Source organism: Podarcis tiliguerta, assembly GCF_965153285.1.
Source record: "Podarcis tiliguerta genome assembly, chromosome: 9".
Taxonomy (NCBI): domain Eukaryota; kingdom Metazoa; phylum Chordata; class Lepidosauria; order Squamata; family Lacertidae; genus Podarcis; species Podarcis tiliguerta.
The window spans coordinates 70,083,876-70,100,194 of NC_139542.1; the positions used below are offsets into that span (position 1 = coordinate 70,083,876).

General features: G+C 47.2%; 1 protein-coding gene across 2 annotated transcripts; it reads right to left on the minus strand.

The window, feature by feature from the left end:
* Nucleotides 1-1,502: 1,502 nt before the first annotated feature.
* Nucleotides 1,503-16,270, minus strand: LOC310657831 (zona pellucida sperm-binding protein 3-like). Of its 2 annotated transcripts, none has more exons than XM_083398914.1 (9): nt 15,791-16,270; nt 13,464-13,582; nt 12,107-12,210; nt 9,442-9,619; nt 4,660-4,777; nt 4,481-4,572; nt 3,480-3,628; nt 3,240-3,365; nt 1,503-1,679 (listed from the first exon to the last, which is right to left on the minus strand). In XM_083398914.1, the coding sequence occupies exons 1-9, from the start codon at nt 16,172-16,174 to the stop codon at nt 1,564-1,566; spliced, it is 1,386 nt and encodes a 461-aa protein (XP_083255040.1). In that variant the 5' UTR covers nt 16,175-16,270; the 3' UTR covers nt 1,503-1,563. The 2 variants fall into 2 exon arrangements, with proteins under 2 accessions (XP_083255040.1, XP_083255039.1); XM_083398913.1 differs by having other exon boundaries at nt 3,237-3,365.
* Between the last annotated feature and the right edge of the window lie 49 nt (nt 16,271-16,319).

Genomic DNA, 16,319 nt, shown 5'->3' on the forward strand with positions numbered 1-16,319 from the left:
GCGGGGTACCACTGTATCTCTTTTGTTGCACTTGTTGGGTGTTGGTGGAGGGCAAGGAGAATCATGGGGCAGGGTCCAGGATGCTCAGATTACTGCCACCAGACCTTCCCTTTCATGATGTACCCGTGATTTATGAGTGATGTAGTTTGGGGGGGGGGGATGTAACATGGGGATTAGCAGCTAATAAAACTTTGGGTTCTCTTTTGTTCAGGGCTTCCATCTTGTTCCACCTTGTGGCAGGTGGGAGTCCTGTCTCGACAGTCTTCAATAAAGACCAAACCTACTGGCTGCTGTTTTGATCTGGTATTTCTTGTTCCCGTGCCTTGTTCCAGACGGAGATGTTGATTCTGTCTGCAAGAGAGTCCGTCATTTGCCATGGTTAGAATACTGGACCCCAGGGGTAGAATTGCAGAATTGGAAGGAGGGAAACAGCCCAGCCCCTGCAGTGCAGGAATCACATTGTTGGTTAAAGGTAAAGGTACCCCTGCCCGTACGGGCCAGTCTTGACAGACTCTAAGGTTGTGCGCCCATCTCACTCAAAGAGGCCGGGGGCCAGCGCTGTCCGGAGACACTTCCAGGTCACGTGGCCAGCGTGATATCGCTGCTCTGGCGAGCCAGAGCCGCACACGGAAACGCCGTTTACCTTCCCGCTAGTAAGCGGTCCCTATTTATCTACTTGCACCCGAAAGTGCTTTCGAACTGCTAGGTTGGCAGGCGCTGGGACCGAACAACGGGAGCGCACCCTGCCGCGGGGATTCGAACCGCCGACCTTTTGATCGGCAAGCCCTAGGCGCTGAGGCTTTAGCCCACAGTGCCACCCGCGTCCCTTACATTGTTGGTTATTTGAAAACAACTCAGGACAGAGGCCCTGGACACAAATTTGCTTGGGCAGATTAAGACGGCAAGTGCCTGAACCCTCTCAGGCTTTGCAGAGCACCCAGCTCCGTTGTTAGCAAAGTAAAACAATTGTGTGGGGGTTTTTAAAGCAAGGGATGTGGGAGGGAGAAACTGGGTCTCAGTGCGAAAGACCCACGGTTCTAGCCCCCCAATATCTGTTGGAACAGAGAGAAGGTTGCAGATCCCCACTCCTTGGAACTCAGGTGGCCTCAATCAGGACTAGCCACACTGTTAGCTTAACAAACACCACAGCAAAGGTATTGTGAGGGTAAGTGAGTAGAACCCTCAAGCAAATTGCCCAGATCTTTGAGGAAGCGAGGGAGGGGCATACATATCAAACTAGGCCTGTAGGTGAGACTTATCTGCTTGTATTTTAAAATGTTTTAGATTTTGAATTTTTAGAGAAGCAAGTGGAATCCCAAACATACCCTACCCAGCCAAAAAGCCCCATTCCCCAAATCCCATCACCAACAGCAAAGATTCACCTCTCATTGTGATGCATCTCAGGCTTTATATATATCATATATAATTTCTCCCCATATATAGGATCAGTCACCAGCCCTTATTACCCTCTTTCTCATTTAAAGGTGGGAGGAAGCAAGAAAGCCATTTGTATCTCTTTATTTAGTTTTTTTTTCCACATTGAGATACGTATTACATTACATTTTAATGGGACCCCAGGCACTTTTTGAGCAGAGGGACCCCAAAAATAATCAGAGCGAGAAGCAGAGCCAGAGACATCAAGATGAGTCCAGCCAGCAGCCCAGGCGCCAAGAGGAATCCTGCAAAGGGGGGGGGGGAGAGAGAGAGAGAACAAGTTCAACTTACATCCAGTGGCGTAGCGTGGGTTGTCAGCACCCGGGGCAAGGCAAGTACGGTAATTTGCACCCCCTAACCCGGGGCAAGGCAAGTAATTTGCGCCCCCCCCCGCGCTGCACTGTCCCTCCCCCAGATAGTCCCTCGCTCTCTCTCCGCACTGCACCGCACGCCTGGCACCCTCCCCTCCACAGTGGGTGGCGACCCGGCGGCTCGGATCGGATTCGCACAGCCAGCACTGCAGTGAGAGAGTGAGTGAGCCAGGTAGGGGCAGAGAGCTGCGAGTGCGAGCGCGCCCCCCCCAGATGTTGCGCCCGGGCCCCCCTGCACCCCCCACGCTACGCCACTGCTTACATCAAAGCTGTCATAAGGCTGCAAGCTCTTTTACTACAGTGGTACCTCGGGTTAAGAACTTAATTCATTCTGGAGGTCCATTCTTAACCTGAAACTGTTCTTAGACTGAGGTACCACTTTAGCTAATGGGGCCTCCTGCTGTTGTGCTGCCGCCATGGCACGATTTCTGTTCTCATCCTGAAGGAAAGTTCTTAACCTGAGGTACTACTTCTGGGTTAGTGGAGTCTGTAACCTGAAGCGTCTGTAACCCGAGGTACCACTGTATTGATTTAGGGAACTTGCCTCCAAGTAAACCTGGAGGGCTTCATGCTGCAACCTAACTTACATTTTTGGTCAGTGTTAGACTTGCAGTAAGCATCTTAGAGCGCTGTAAAGCCCTCTCTGTAAAAGATCTGATGTGAAAGGAGTAAGCTCTTGGTTCTCTCTACAGACCTCCAGAACGAATTAAGTACTTAACCCGAGGTACCTCTGTACTTAGATCCAACTTGCATTTTTTGTAAATAAAACACAAATACCTGTGAGCCTCCAGTAATCTCTTCCTACAGGAAGTCCCTGGAATTTCTAAACATAGGAGGTTTATGTGGGATGATGGGGGAGAAGGATTAAGCCAGGAGGAGGAGAGACCCTCTGGCTCAAAGCCCCAAAACCTCACCCTGAATGCTTTTGCCTAGAATGCACCCCCCCCCCAAAAAACGCAGCCTGGAGCGTTGCTTATTCCCATGCTGTGACCCAATTTCTTACTTGTTTCCAGACAAGCTATCCAATTACAGTGGTACCTCGGGTTACATACACTTCAGGTTACAGACTCCGCTAACCCAGAAATAGTACCTCGGGTTAAGAACTTTGCTTCAGGATGAGAACAGAAATCGTGCTCTGGCAGTGTGGCAGCAGCAGGAGGCCCTATTAGCTAAAGTGGTGCTTCAGGTTAAGAACAGTTTCAGGTTAAGAACGGACCTCTGGAACGAATTAAGTACATAACCAGAGGTACCACTGTACTGACCTTTCAGTGCAAAAACAAGCCATCCCTAACTAATCACACGTTACTATCACTGGCCCCAGAATTTTATTCTAATTTGGTAGCTAGATTCCTGAATCAAATTCTCACTCTGCCCTGACCTGCATTCTTGAAATATTTGCTACTACTAAAAAGGAGGAGGAGGAGGACGTACCACCATGTTCTTCTGGAGATTCCGTTGTTTCACTTTGCTGGGCCGAAAGACTTCTTGAGCCCATGTATGCGTCACGGACGAAAATAGGGCCAATCATCACGTCAGTCTCCAGTTCCTTCACCAGCTGACCTGCATTTTGAGCAAGGTTAAACTTAGCCATCAGTAGGTCAGCCTCACCCCTCTCATTTTGGAGACCCCTGCACAGAACAGATTGTCTCCCCCGCCAACATGGATGGAACGCACCATGCTTTGTGGATACATCTCTGCCAGATCTCCTTCCTCTTGCCCACCTATCCCAGGGGTTGAGCCTCCTCGGCTGCCCTCCAGTGACACCACAGTTCCCAGTCTCACAGCAGGTGCAGATCCCCTGGGTACCCTCAACCGGAATCCACCTGGAGGGATGGGGAAAAGGAAGAGAAATATTACCTGCAGAATTGTTTTGCTTGGGCAACAAGCTCAAATAATCGACATAATTTTGTTAGACGCCACACCACAATCTCTGGATAGTGAGATTATGAGTGCTGTAATGTAAGCTGCTTTGAGACTTGAGTGAAAAATGGCATGGAAAATCAATGGAGTGACATTTTTAAAATGATGTTACTGCCGGGTTGGGTGGGTTGGAGGGAAGCTTCTGGAAACATCACTAGCTAGTTGTTTCTTTGACAGCCAACTATTTAGTCCTGTAGAAAGGTCATTGGCAGGCTTAAAGGTAAAGGGACCCCTGACCATTAGGTCTAGTCGTGGCCGACTCTGGGGTTGTGGCGCTCATCTCGCTTTACTGGTTAAGGGAGCTGGCGTACAGCTTCTGAGTCATGCGGCCAGCAGGACTAAGCCGCTTCTGGCGAACCAGAGCAGCGCTGGGAAACGCCGTTTACCTTCCTGCCGGAGTGGTACCTATTTATCTACTTGCACTTTGACATGCTTTTGAACTGCTAGGTTGGCAGGAGCAGGGACTGAGCAACGGGAGCTCACCCCGTTGCGGGGATTCGAACCACCAACCTTCTGATCGGCAAGCTCAATAGGCTCAGTGGTTTACACCACAGCGCTACCCGCGTCCCCTTCATTGGCAGGCTTGGCTAGGGCTGTTAACATAGAATCACAGAACTGTAGAATTGGACGGCTCATCTAGTCAAAGCCCCTGCACGAATCACAGCTGAAACATCCCTGACGGATGGCCACCCGACCTCTGTTTAAAAACCACCAACGAAGGAGAGTCCTGAGGGAGTCCATGCTAGCTCACTCACATGTTATTAGCTTGGCTGAAGGAGCAAGCCTTGTTTTCAGGATCAGGGGCCTGGCTGGCTGCAGTCACTTTCAGGTGGCAAGTGATGTAGATCTGGAGAAGCCAAGTAGACAAAAGAAAACTCCATTAGACATTCTAGGTTTCAGCTCAAGGAGGGCTGTGCAAGACGAGGCTTCTCACCAGCTCTTGAGGATGTCCTGTAAATCTGAAAACGTCCACCGTGAACTGGAGCAAATCCTCCTTGAGCCTTGGAGACACAAAGGCTGAGCGGGAATCTGACCTCCCATCAACAAGGCAGCTAAAACACAAGGAAAGGAAAGGGGAAGGAAGGAAGGAAGGAAGGAAGGAAGGAAGGAAAAGAAAGGCTGTCAGAAGAGAAGGGCAAATCTGTATTTCAGTTTCTTCCTCGTTTTTTTCTTCCACTCTTAAGTTCCATTCACATTTCCCCATCAGTTTGCAAGCACAACCAAGTGCAGTACAGCCATCTTCTCAGAAAAACTCTTCACAAAGTTCAAGAGTTCAAGACACGAAGGCTTTAGCAACTAATCCACACCTAATGACCCACCTAAGTGGGATTCAGGAAATCACTCAAGAAATCACTCAAGATATCCCTCAAGTAATTAAGGAACAAAAGAAGAAAAGGCACACTAGCCTGGGAACCTCCTCTCTGCCCAGAACATTGGAGGCTATACACCACACCTCCTCAACAGTATTTATAGGAACTCAAACACTGAGATCCTGCTCTGTTCCAGTAACAAGAAGCCGAAAGCACCAGCCTGAAGATGACGAGTGAGACCTCGTCGAAACGTCGCCTAGACACCCCAACTTTTACACGGGAAGACACCCGAGGACACCAAAACCTGCATTCCTGTACCCGTGAAAATCTACGAAAGCAAATATCTCACCTCTACGGGGAGGAAACCTTCCAGCTGACAAGAACCTACGAGAAACTAGAAATCCGAAGAGCCACCATCTTATGTGATCTCTTGTTCCTACGCAACTGCCGAGACAACAACTTAATTCCCACATGCTTCCAACTTAAATTCCACTCTAAAACCCCAGCTACCGAAAGGATCCTGAAACGAACTGAACTATCTCTAATCAGAAACGAACTACACAAGAAAAGATACCTACTAAACCAAACCAACAAAGATCTACTCACTCTTCACCTCAAACTCTGTAACAAAATCCACCCTGCACTCTGGGACAAATGCAAACAACTAGCCGTCTGGAGAGCTGAAACGGAGACCTCACACAAGACAGACACACACACCAACAAACTCCACAAACTAGAGAAACGCCAGAAGCCCAGCCACCCTCCACAACAACCCATGAAACAAACAGTACATAACATATCAGACAGGATCCTCACCTCAACTGAAACCAAAGTACTCTCCAAAGGTTTCAACTTTGCAGTCGCCCCGAGACGCATCCCCACGGAAAACATCATATGCGGAGTCGAAGCTAGCCTAACCAAAATCAATCCAGATGAAGCCAATAAAATCAGACTTGAAGTCACCAACATCCTCTGCTCCAGCAAACCACCCAGAAGCAATTTACACAAAGAAGAACAGAAAGCACTCACCAACCTGAGGAAAGACAACAACATAATCATTCTCCCAGCAGACAAAGGTAATGCCACTGTTGTGATGAACACATCGGACTACCAAGCAAAACTATCAAATCTACTCCAAGACCCTACCTACCAACCTATAAAAACAGATCCCACCACCTATCTGGAAAAAACCACCAAATCCAAAATAAAAGCCTCTCCTATCAGTGAAGAAATCCAGCTAAGAATCATCCCCAGAGAAAAATCATCCAGATGCCCCAAACTCTACGGCCTCCCCAAGATACACAAAGAAGGAACACCACTCAGACCAATAGTCAGCTCCATAGGCTCACCTCTACAAAATCTCGCTAAATTTCTCGCCAAGCAACTTCAGCCCTATGCAGAATCCATCTCTTCACACGTTCCAAACTCCTTCCAGTTCATAGAAACAATAAAGAAGCAAAACCTACAACCCAATGACCTACTTGTGAGCTTCGATGTTGTATCTCTCTTCACACAAGTGCCCATTAATGAAGCCTTGACAGCCATTCAAAACAAATACAATCCCCCCGAATACATCTTGGACCTGACCAACCACTGCCTAACCAACACGTACTTCATCCACAATGGACAAAGATACAAACAGATAGAAGGAGCACCTATGGGATCACCCCTCTCACCGGTCATCGCTAACCTGTACATGGAACACTTTGAAACCAATGCTTTAGACAAGTCAGAACACAAACCCAAACTTTGGCTCAGATATGTTGACGACACCTTTGTAATTTGGCCACACGGGAAGGAAAAACTGGATAGCTTCCTCACACATCTCAACAGCCTACACCCCAAAATACAATTCACTATGGAAATAGAAGCCAACAACCAACTTCCCTTCCTTGACGTCCTAATCTACAAAAAACCTGATGGCTCCCTAGGACACACTATCTACCGGAAAAAAACACACACCAACCGCTACTTACATGCACAATCACACCACCACCCTGCACAAATAAACTCCGTAGCCAAGACTCTCATCTCCAGAACCAAACGCCTGGCTGACGAAGACCACTTGACAACTGAGTTACAGAATCTCTCAAATGTGTTAATTGCCAATGGATACCAGCAAAACAGGGTTACGAAGCTAATCCAAAAAGAAACACCCCCCAAAAACCAAGACACAGAAGAAAACAATGGCATAGCCCTCCTTCCTTATATCAAGGGCACTACAGATAAAATTAGCAAAATCCTCCATAAACACAATATCAAAACAGCCTTTTGCACCAACCAAAAAATAGCCAATATCCTCAGAAACCCCAAGGATAAAATTCAGTTGGAAAACCAAGGGGTCTATGAAATACCCTGCAAAGTCTGCCCAGCCACGTACATTGGACAAACAAACAGACGAATAAATGCACGGATCGCAGAACACAAGAATGCCGTCAAAAAAGAAGAAAAAACTTCCTCTCTTTTCCAACACATGAAAGAAACAGGACACGAAATTAATTTTGCAGATTCCAAATTGCTCTTTAACATGGAACATCACCACAAGAGAATAATCATGGAAGCCATCGAGATAGAGAAACACCCTCACAACATGAACAAGCGTGACGACACATCCCGCTTGCCAGACATCTGGAAATTAGCCCTCCCCACAAAATCTGACACCAGATCCAGAGGCACACAGAACGCCATCACCAATCAACCACACCAGACCCAAACCCAGACCCTCTCCACAGATAAATTACAGACACCATCCAGTAGCCAAACCAGGGTGGCACCTCCAGATGCTGCACCCCCCTGCAATCCCTACACAGATCTGGCTGGCACAGGCCACAAAACCACAGCTCGCCCCTATACACGAAGCCAAGCCAGAGCACAACCAAGTGCAGTACAGCCATCTTCTCAGAAAAACTCTTCACAAAGTTCAAGAGTTCAAGACACGAAGGCTTTAGCAACTAATCCACACCTAATGACCCACCTAAGTGGGATTCAGGAAATCACTCAAGAAATCACTCAAGATATCCCTCAAGTAATTAAGGAACAAAAGAAGAAAAGGCACACTAGCCTGGGAACCTCCTCTCTGCCCAGAACATTGGAGGCTATACACCACACCTCCTCAACAGTATTTATAGGAACTCAAACACTGAGATCCTGCTCTGTTCCAGTAACAAGAAGCCGAAAGCACCAGCCTGAAGATGACGAGTGAGACCTCGTCGAAACGTCGCCTAGACACCCCAACTTTTACACGGGAAGACACCCGAGGACACCAAAACCTGCATATATATATATATATATATATATATATATATATCCCCTCATGAAAAATTGCCAGCATTTTAGTGACAATTTCTTCTATTAAATATATGCCTTTGCATCCATTTTCCATTACTATACATGTTTCTGCAAAGCAATTTCTCCTGGTATTATGTATGTCAATTCCTGCAAATATATGTATTTTTATTCACACTTCACATGCATTTCTTACACATGGAGATGGATAATTGCACTGTAAAATTCAGAGAATAGTGAAGTTCTCAGAGGATGTCTTGCTTCGGGAAAAGCAAGTTCGGCAGATTTGCATTTAAATGCAAACAGAATCAACCCCTCCGCCCATCCCTAGCTGTCCAGCAATACAGTGGTACCTCGGGTTAAGAACTTAATTCGTTCCGGAGGTCCGTTCTTAACCTGAAACTGTTCTTAACCTGAAGCACCACTTTAGCTAATGGGGCCTCCCGCTGCCGCCGTGCCACTGGAGCACAATTTCTGTTCTCATCCTGAAGCAAAGTTAACCTGAAGTACCATTTCTGGGTTAAAAAGGGACCCCTGACCATTAGGTCCAGTCGTGGCCGACTCTGGGGTTGTGGCGCTCATCTCGCTTTATTGGCCGAGGGAGCTGGCGTACAGCTTCCGGGTCATGTGGCCAGCATGACTAAGCTGCTTCTGGCAAACCAGAGCAGCGCACGTAAACGCCATTTACCTTCCCGCCAGAGCGGTACCTATTTATCTACTTGCACTTTGACGTGCTTCCGAACTGCTAGGTGGGCAGGAGCAGGGTCCGAGTAATGGGAGCTCACCCCGTCGCAGGGATTCGAACCACCGACCTTCTGATTGGCAAGTCCTAGGCTCTGTGGTTTAACCCACAGCGCCACCCGTGTCCCTATTTCTGGGTTAGTGGAGTCTGTAACCTGAAGCGTATGTAACCTGAAGCATCTGTAACCCCGAGGTACCACTGTACGTCCTGTAACATGAGGTTCTTGGCTGTCCTGGTCCAAGGGTGGGGAACTGGCAGCCTGCAGGCCTAGCTCTGCCCACATGGCTTCCCCTTTCTGCTCCTTGTCCCTTCTCCATCGCAGCCGCTGGCCTGCCCAAGGGCGTAGTGACTGGCAGGGACAATCCTAGAGAGCTCCTACCCGTTGTGGTCAATGATGGGATATCGGGGAGTGCTGTCCCTGCTTGGGCTCAGCGTGGCGACACAGTGGTTGACAAACAGCCGCAGAGGAAGGTGGTTCTCTGCGTTCACATCAGCCTGGATGTACATCACGTCTCCCAGCTGGTACGTGCCGGAAGCTCTCTCAGCGCTCCAGTCATCTGAAAGACAAGAGAGTTGCAGAATCTTACCTAGAGGGAAATAAAGCTATCCAGCACAGACCTCAACACTGGTTTGTCCTGTCCAAGGATGCATCATCCTCATGGCAGCGAAGAGTTAGACTACGGAACTCCCTCCCACAAGAGGCAGTGATGGCCACCAATTTGGAGGGCTTTAAAAGAGGATAATGCTAATAAATTTTTATTTATACCCTGCCCTTCCCGGTTCAAAAACCGGGCTCAGGGCGGCTAACAACAAATTTAAAACACTTAATCGTAAAAGCAGCATAAAATACAGTATAAAAACATGAATAACAATAAAATTCAAAGTTCAGAAATCAATTTAGGGGAAATCCATCTAATAAGCATTAGATAATCACCAGGGCTAGCTGGCTGAATTGGTCCTACTTGGGCCAGCAAGGAGGCCAGGGGAGAATTAGCTGTGGGGTCTCAGAGCAGGTGATCTTCATAAAAGGGGAGAGGGAGGGAAGAGAAGGGAAATAAAAGATCAGGCTGAATTCAAATTAAAGGCCAGGCGGAATAGCTCTGTCTTACAGGCCCGACGGAAGGAGGTCAAATCCTGAAGGGCCGTAGTCTCATGGGACAGAGCATTCCACCAGGTCGGAGCCATCACTGAGAAGGCCCTGGTGGAGGATAGTTTGACTTATTTAGGGCACAGGACCTCTAAACTATGATTATTCACGGACCTTAAGGTCCTCTGCGGGGCAGACCAGGCAAATTCATGGAGAAGGAGAGGCCTATCAATGGCTTCGATGAGCAGCAATGGCTAGGCTCTGCCTCCTCAGTCAGAGGCAGCAATGTCAGTTGCTGGAGGGAGAGGGAGGGCTCTTGGGCTCATGTTTAGCTCCCTGAAGGGCCATAAGATTATTGTTTTATAGTATACTATTTCCTTTTTTTATATCCAGCACTGCTTTTTGCCTTTTATCCCTGAAGCTTCTTCCTTCCTTCATTAATGTCTGTAACAGAACAAAGGCCAGTGGGGCCTCTTTGCAGGGAGGTGTCAAGATTACTACAAGGCCATAAAACAATAAATAAACTCTTCTTTTAGCAGAGCAGGGCTGTGAGAGAGGGCTCAGGCAAAGAGAAATAACGGGTTGCTATGCTGACTCCGGAAACAGGAGGAGGGATGGACTGGAAATACGTGAAATGAGGAAGTTGATCCAAATATGGCAAAACGAAACCTAAATTTTACGGCATTTCTTGTAAAACACATGTTTTCTTGGAAATCAAATGACCATCCATCCTAGAGGGTATAAAAAGGCTGGCAAGCCCAGAGAGGGCAGGCAGGGCAGGCAATGAGCATTAGCCTGTCTGTACCTTTTTTGTCATGGCAAAATAAATGATTATTTTACTGCTGTCAATTGACTCTTTGAAGCGACTTCTGACTGCTCTTAGGATCACAAGGAACAAAAGGGAAGGTCTTTCATCCCTAGTATCCCACCAGTATCTAGTTGGCTACTGTGAGAGCAGCTCTAGGTGGGCCCATGGCCTCATCCAGCAGGTTCTCTTTATATTCTTAATAATACAATGTATAGAACAGAAATATTTCTAAGCTCTAAAAAGATTACGGTCACATCTGCACCTAAAATTTAAACTCTTGTTTATCAGAAGATAAACTCTTGTCCCAGGCCTTTATTTATTACATTTAAAGCACACACACACACCCAAATCCTGGGAACTGTAGTTTAAGGGTGCAGGGAATTGTAGTTCTATGAGGAGTCACCTACAGTTTCCATGATTTGTGTGGGGGAGAGGACACAGCATAACAAGGCTCAAAGCTATGAAAAACTGCTCAATTAACAACATTTGAATTGTATTTAAATTGAAAAAGGAACAAAAGTAGGTAGTGTGTCAGCTGCATTGATCAAAACCAGGAACAGAGGAAGGTATGTAAGGTGAAGCAAAAAACAAGGCTATTCAGGAGCAAAGTCTCGAGGGAGAGTCTAAAAGAAAGGAAGGCCTGCAGCGAAAAATATTTTGTAAAAAATAAAGATTGCCAAATAAAGTTACAGAGGCCAATGGTTTGCAGTTCAGTTAACCACATTAGACACCCCCAGATCCAGACACGCCTCAGGAGCAGAAAAGGTAGAATCCATCACAAACAAGTGACCGGATGAAAAACCAACAGGGAGATAGGACTAGATGGCCATTGCACTGCCAGCTTTCAGGGGCTCGTTCGGTGTTAGTGGCCCCTGCTTGGCCCGGCTGGCAGGCTTGCCTGGCTATGGTCACCGGACCCAGTAGCCCTGGGCAGCCCTGTCTAGCTACCCTCTTTTGATTCCCACAGAGTGATGCTCAGCCAGGGATGCTGTAGATACATTTAGGGTGGCCAGATCCAGCTGCCTGGTGCTTGCTTGGAAAAAGGTGAAAGTGCCTCCTGTCCCCAAACTCCCTTGCCTCAGCAGTGGGCCCTGCCAGGTGCTGCCACCCTACACTGAGTTAATGGCCTGTTTCGTAATTTTCAAGTACCGTTCATTAAGCGCAAGGAGAAGCCCAGCTTGTGTTCTGCGGAAATGGTCGAGCTGAAGGGAGCCCAAGTTGGCTTGATGGCGTCGCTGCTCACGTTGCTTCTCCTGGAAAGAGAAATAAATAAGGCAAAAGGCCCCCACAGATTTTGGTTCACAAAGTGGGCAAATGATTACTAGACCTTGTACAGCTAGTCTCAATGGATCAAGTCCATCACTTTTGTTGAATTAATGAAATAGTTTTAATCGGATTTTGAAGAAATGGCAATACAAATTCAGAACCGTAACTATTCTTGCATTACTATCTTCCTTAGACCAGGGACGCTGGTGGTGCTGTGGTCTAAACCACTGAGCCTAGAGCTTGCAGATTGGAAGGTCAGAGGTTCGAATCCCCGCGACAGGGTGAGCTCCTGTTGCTCGGTCCCAGCTCCTGCCAACCTAGCAGTTCGAAAGCACGTCAAAGTACAGGTAGATAAATAGGTACCACTCCGGCGGGAAGGTAACGCACACGACGTTTCCATGCACTGCACTGGTTCGCCTGAAGCGGCTTAGTCATGCTGGCCACATGACCCGGAAAAACTGTCTGTGGACAAACATCGGCTCCCTTGGCCAGTAAAGCAAGATGAGCGCCGCAACCCCAGAGTCGTTCGCGACTGGACTTAACTGTCAGGGGTCCTTTACCTTTTTTAAAATCTTCCTTAGTGGGTCATGCAAACCATTATTCTGAACAGTGCTTTTCATAGGGTATGGTAGGGGCACTGTTGTTGTTTAGTCGTTTAGTCGTGTCCGACTCTTCGTGACCCCATGGACCAGAGCACGCCAGGCACCCCTGTCTTCCACTGCCTCCCGCAGTTTGGTCAGACTCATGTTTGTAGCTTCAAGAACACTGTCCAACCATCTCGTCCTCTGTCGTCCCCTTCTTCTTGTGCCCTCCATCTTTCCCAACATCAGGGTCTTTTCCAAGGAGTCCTCTCTTCTCATGAGGTGGCCAAAGTATTGGAGCCTCAGCTTCACGATCTGTCCTTCCAGTGAGCACTCACTTTGTCCATGGAGTTTTCTTGGCAGGGATACTGGAGTGGCTTGCCGGTTCCTGCTCCAGGTGGATCACGTTTGGTCAAAACTCTCCACTATGACCTGTCCATCTTGGGTGGCCCTGCATGGCATAGCTCATAGCTTTTCTGAGTTATTCAAGCCCCTTCGCCACAGCAAGGCAGCGATCCATGAAGGGGGGGTAGGGCCACTAGGAATGAGTTTATGGTACCAGGAGGGGGGGTAGTCCCAAAATATTTGGGAGCCACTGCCCGGCTGTGCATGTGAACGGCTCCTATGTGCCTGTCATTGCCACCATCTCCCCAACTCACCTTGGATAGTGACATTCAATAGGGACTTCGGCTGGGCTGGTTCGCATGACAACTGCATTAGCGCTGGGAGTAGGTTTGTAGTATAAGCCTATGCTGTAGACCAGGGATTCTGGAGTCATCTGGAGGAGGGAATGAAAGATGACCCATTGAGCCTCATTGTGTGTTTTTTAGTGCAAGGATAATTTAAGACCATAGGTGGGCAGAAGTAGTGCAGGAGCTTCAGGAAAATTGTCTAGATGCTGGTACCATCATTATTAGAATGGCAAAGTAAACTCTGAGTTTGTGGAAATGGCAAAAATGACGGCAACTATTAGAGGCCGTTCAAATCAGAATAACTAAAGAGTGGGAGGGAGTGAAGGAATGTATGAAAAAATATGGTTCCAGAACTGGAATATTAATAGATAACGTATAAAACGTGCAGGGGTAAGCAAGGAAATAATAAAAGAATCAGCAGAACAATGATTAAATTATAACACAACAACAAGACGGAAGAAGAAGAAGAAGAAAAAGATCACACATGGGTGAAGGGAAATGGGAGTATAGGGGAATTTGAAATATTTATAATATAAAAGCTTTAATATAAAATTTCTAACTGTTATATTTGTATACAGCAAAGAGAAGTTTAGAGTAATTAGGTATATTTTAATTTAGTTAATTATGTAATAGGCTTATGTTAGAAAATAAATATGGATGTTGAATTTGTTGTTTGCAATTTTTATTTTGTCGGTTTTGGAATTTATTTTTTAAAGGAAGATTGTCTAGATGCTTTGCGGTGGATTAGAGAAAGTTTGACTACCAAATGTCCAACAATAGCAACAAATAAAAAGCCTTCCCCCTCCCTAGAAAAAAAATGGCTTGCTAACCAAGCATTTTGTGTCATTGGCCCAGTCCTGTGAAATGCTCTGCTAATAGCAATTCATAAGATATCATAGTTGGAAAACTTAAACATTTGCTGACAGGCTAATGCAGAAAAATTAAGAATGTTCTGTAAAAGTCAGCTGGTGATTTGTGACTTTGTATCTATCCAGCTGTTGTAAATCACTTTGATTTTTTAAAAATGAAGTTGCAGTATAAAGTATTAAAATAAATGCAGGAGGGAATTTTTGTGCAACAGGACTTTTGAGATTGGTTCAGCTACTGTTTACAAACACCTGGGCCAAGGATGTATAAGGAATCAGTTGGGAAGGATGTCAGGCCAGAATGCTTCAGACAGATAATGATCCACAGAGCCTAATCTAAGTCTCCTAATAGAGTCCTTTTATCTAGATTTCAGGGACGCAGGTGGCGATGTGGTCTAAACCACAGAGGCTAGGGCTTGCCAATCAGAAGGTAGGTGGTTCGAATCCCTGTGACGGGGTGAGTTCCTGTTGCTCGGTCCCTGCTCCTGCCCACCTAGCAGTTTGAAAGCACATCAAGTGCAAGTAGATAAATAGGTACCGCTCCGGCGGGAAGGTAAACGGTGTTTCCATGTGCTGCTCTGGTTCGCCAGAAGCAGCTTAGTCATGCTGGCCACATGACCCGGAAGCTGTATGCCGGCTCCCTCGGCCAATAAAGCGAGATGAGTGCCACAACCCCAGAGTCATCCATGACTGGACTTAACGGTCAGGGGTCCCTTTATCTAGATTTCAGTAGCTAGAAAGCCTTGTGCCGTTTATATTCTCCCTTTCAAATTTGCATGCCAAAGCCAGCTAACAAGCAACTGCACAAAGTGAAACAGCTGTTGGCTGAATCCAAAGATTAAAAAAGGGCAAACCTCAGGACTAGCCCTCAGGTGATGCAGAGGAGGAGGAGCAACGAGGAATGGAGGAACAATTTGATTCGGTTCACATGTGAAGACATCTGAGAGGGCACCATGTTCCTACACTCAGGTTTAAACTTTTCAGGATCTCAGCATTTCACAGAACCTATTGTAGTTTCAAAGAACCCAGAGTAGCCATTGTCACAATAACCTGATAGGTAAGGATTAGGCCTCTTAACTGAACCCCAGGCAAAGCCATTTAACTAGCCTGGAAACAAGAAGAAGAGAAGAAGAGTTTGGATTTGATATTCCGCCTTTCACTCCCTTTAAGGAGTCTCAAAGCAGCTAACATTCTCCTTTCCCTTCCTCCCCCACAACAAACACTCTGTGAGGTGAGTGGGGCTGAGAGAGTTCAGAGAAATGTGACTAGCCCAAGGTCACCCAGCAGCTGCATGTGGAGGAGCGGGGAATCAAACCAAGTTCACCAGATTACGAATCTACCGCTCTTAACCACTACACCACACTGGCTCTCAACAAATGCAGAAGCATGCATAGGATAGGTCAACATAGGTAATTAATACAGAGTTACCTGTAGGATGCTGCCACACTGATGGAGCCCAACGTCAAAGATCACTACATCCTTGGCAGCATCATAGGAGGTGTAGTGGCAGCCTGAGGAGCCCAGGCTGAGGTCTGTTGCCTGGATGAGCCTTCCAGTCCCAAACAGGTCCCTGTTCACTGTTACTACCACTTGAGCCTCTCCACACTGCACAGCCACAGGGGCAAAGTAGGACAACGCTCTCACCTGGGAAGCATCAACCCAAGCCCAGGGAGAGGACTCGGGCCAGGAGGGAGCTGGGGACACAGGCCTGGCAGTTCTCCAAACTGAGTTCCTCGGAGCAAACTGCCAGGGGTCATAAGAAGCAACCCCCCAGCAGAGCAAGACAACAGCCAAGTTTGCCCCCAACCCCATTTTGCTTCTTCAAGAAATCCAGCCACAAACACGGCTGTTCTCTGCAAACCTTTATATCCCACCCCCAAAGTCAACTCTCACCTGACTCAGGTAACGAGGAACCCAAGCACACCTTTTGCTAAATGCAAACTCTGGAGGGAGAAAT

Bases quoted from the DNA above. Each gene is read 5' to 3' on its own strand.
- LOC310657831 (XM_083398913.1), bottom strand. From the start codon at position 16,174: ATGGGGTTGGGGGCAAACTTGGCTGTTGTCTTGCTCTGCTGGGGGGTT. The intron at 13,583-15,790 runs GTAACTCTGTAT...TCCCTCCTCCAG, and splicing joins AGTGTGGCAGCATCCTACAG to ATGACTCCAGAATCCCTGGT. The intron at 3,366-3,479 runs GTGCGTTCCATC...CTCAAAATGCAG, and splicing joins AGATGTATCCACAAAGCATG to GTCAGCTGGTGAAGGAACTG.